This window comes from Postia placenta, assembly GCF_002117355.1.
Source record: "Postia placenta MAD-698-R-SB12 unplaced genomic scaffold POSPLAscaffold_189, whole genome shotgun sequence".
NCBI lineage: Eukaryota > Fungi > Basidiomycota > Agaricomycetes > Polyporales > Adustoporiaceae > Rhodonia > Rhodonia placenta.
In genome coordinates this window covers 769-3043 of record NW_020170020.1, presented here as the reverse complement: position 1 = coordinate 3043, position 2275 = coordinate 769, and the positions used below count along the sequence as shown (strand labels likewise).

Here is a 2275-nt window from a genome sequence, read left to right as displayed (position 1 = left end):
TGTCGAAGGCCGATGGAGCAACATGTAGGAAGAGTGGACCGAGGAGCGGGAGCACCTGCGCCGCGCGAAAGACGAGTGGGAGACGCGCATCCGGGTTGTCGAGGATGGCGTCGGCAGCAACATTTCGAAGGTCGAGTCGATGCTCGGGACTCTAGCTGCGCTGCCTGCGCAACAACATTCCTTTCTGAACGGAAACGGAAAGCTTACCCACAGCGGCGGCCTCGTTACTCCCCCTAGCCCACGCAGCCTGTCAGCAGAGTCGACGCGCCCATGACAGAGGCGAAAACGCAGCAGCTCGTCAAGAGGCCGCTCGCGCTCGCGGTCTGCCTCCATGGCTGCTGGCGTGGAGGTAGGCTCGTCGGCATCGTCGATCTCAGGCGACACCACCGAATCTCACCCACTCACGCGGCAGTGCTTGCCTTGGACTGCTGACGACTCGAGCATCAGTGACACGGAATCGCATGCGGCCAGTGATAGGGCGACAGCTGCAGGCGAGGATGAGCCGACAAGGAGTCTCAAGGGTATGCCGTTCCCGATCACCCCGGAGTTCTCAGTTCTGAACCATCCGCTGTCGTCCTCGGATGATGCGTCTGGGACAGCAACCGACTCACAGACGCGGCCGCCGCCCAAAGACCTGGTACGTCGTCCCGTTTACTTATCTTCTGTTCCGCTGGGTTGACACAACCTTTGTCAGTCACACTTCAATCTATCGGCAGCCGTAGGTCTGCTCGTTCTCAGCGTGGTCACCGGGGCAGTCTTATGGCGGATAAAACCCGAAGGTTCGGTTTCGGTATAGCATACATCACTTCTGGTAGCTGCTCTGGTGAGCGGTGTTATCCTATCATATGATCAAGACTTGTCCCTGTTCTGTCGTATTCCTCCTGTTTCACAGTTTCGCTACCTCTTCATCTGGATCCCGTCGCATCGTTTTCGAACTGCAGAACTGCTTGTTATGCCCTTCTTGTGTGTGTATATTCATGAGTACGCAAGCCGCCTTTTTTGTACTTTGTTAATAACAACCCTTATGACCACATTCGTTAATGCAAGTCATTTTGTGCTGGTGTCTTGTCCGATAAGGTACATTTTTGCGAACACTGTTTAGTTACATTCGGCTCTAATGATAATGTTGGCCCAAAGATGCCAAATGGGTTCAATAGGCCCAGTACCGTTTTGAGTCCAGGTTTGAACTGCTATTTTACTTGGGTTTCGGTTTGATTCAGATCTAAACTGGAATCAATGGACATTCTCGGATGCCCTTGTACAGTTGATACTTCAAATTAAGCATTTTAAGTTTGAATTATTTGCTTTGTCAGCAATTCAAACTGAGTTTAAATATGATTACATCAGCCAAAAAGCGGAATCTGAGTTTGAATTGCTTCTTGTCTCTTAACCACCACCATCTATTCACCAAAGTCAAATTTGTTATTACAAATCACATCACCTGGGTTTGTTAATGCATGTTTCACTGAACTATCTCACCTTGCTAACTCTTAATTAGTCTTAATGCCTGCAGATCGCCAGTTTGTATTCCACCTTAGTAACAAACACATTCTTATCGATTTCATTGTTGTTAGATATCATTGTGAAGCTTTGTCATGCAAGGAGTCCTTTGCCTCCATTAGACTTCAAAAGATTCACATGGATGATGTTCATTGTGATTATGTTCAAACTGAACATGATGGTACACCATTCTTTTATTATATCTTTCCAATGCTCATCACTGTTTAGGCACTCCTTGCGAGTTACCACGTGATCAACAATCTCAATTAATCCATTGTCCTAGTGGTGATTTCTCCACATGTTCTGCCACTGAAATGATAGATCATGCAGAAATGGCTCATGCCTCTCAATTATTGCACTCACCTCATACACCCATGTCCCACTCACAGGTGGCCCATATTGATACTTCTGTGCTTGCTACTATTGTGAGTCCTTTTGTTAATCGAATTTACAATGCATTCCCATAAATGTAATAGAATCCTGAAGACCATATGATACTGGATAATCCTGAACTTCCTACTCCTTCGGCTAATCCTGTTTCAGATCACACTAGTGATATGATTGTTGATTCCTATATAAATCATAATGCTCAGATCCTAGCTGAAGTCACAGGTATCTTTGTTTTCTATATTCTTGCTGATTGTATTAATCATATCATATAGCACAATCCTTGAAGCATGCTCTAGATCCTGAAACCTCATACCTCCTTCATAATGAGTTTTTAAACTCGGTTGACTGTGCCTATCACCTTTATTATAAGGTTATTCTATGTCTT

General features: G+C 46.1%; 1 protein-coding gene across 1 annotated transcript; it reads left to right on the top strand.

The window, feature by feature from the left end:
* Positions 1 to 331: 331 nt before the first annotated feature.
* Positions 332 to 1770, top strand: POSPLADRAFT_1063299 (hypothetical protein; the record flags this gene model as incomplete). Its single annotated transcript, XM_024481636.1, has 4 exons — positions 332 to 349; positions 413 to 637; positions 695 to 718; positions 1729 to 1770. 4 exons carry the CDS (start codon positions 332 to 334, stop codon positions 1768 to 1770), a joined length of 309 nt encoding a protein of 102 aa, XP_024332701.1.
* Between the last annotated feature and the right edge of the window lie 505 nt (positions 1771 to 2275).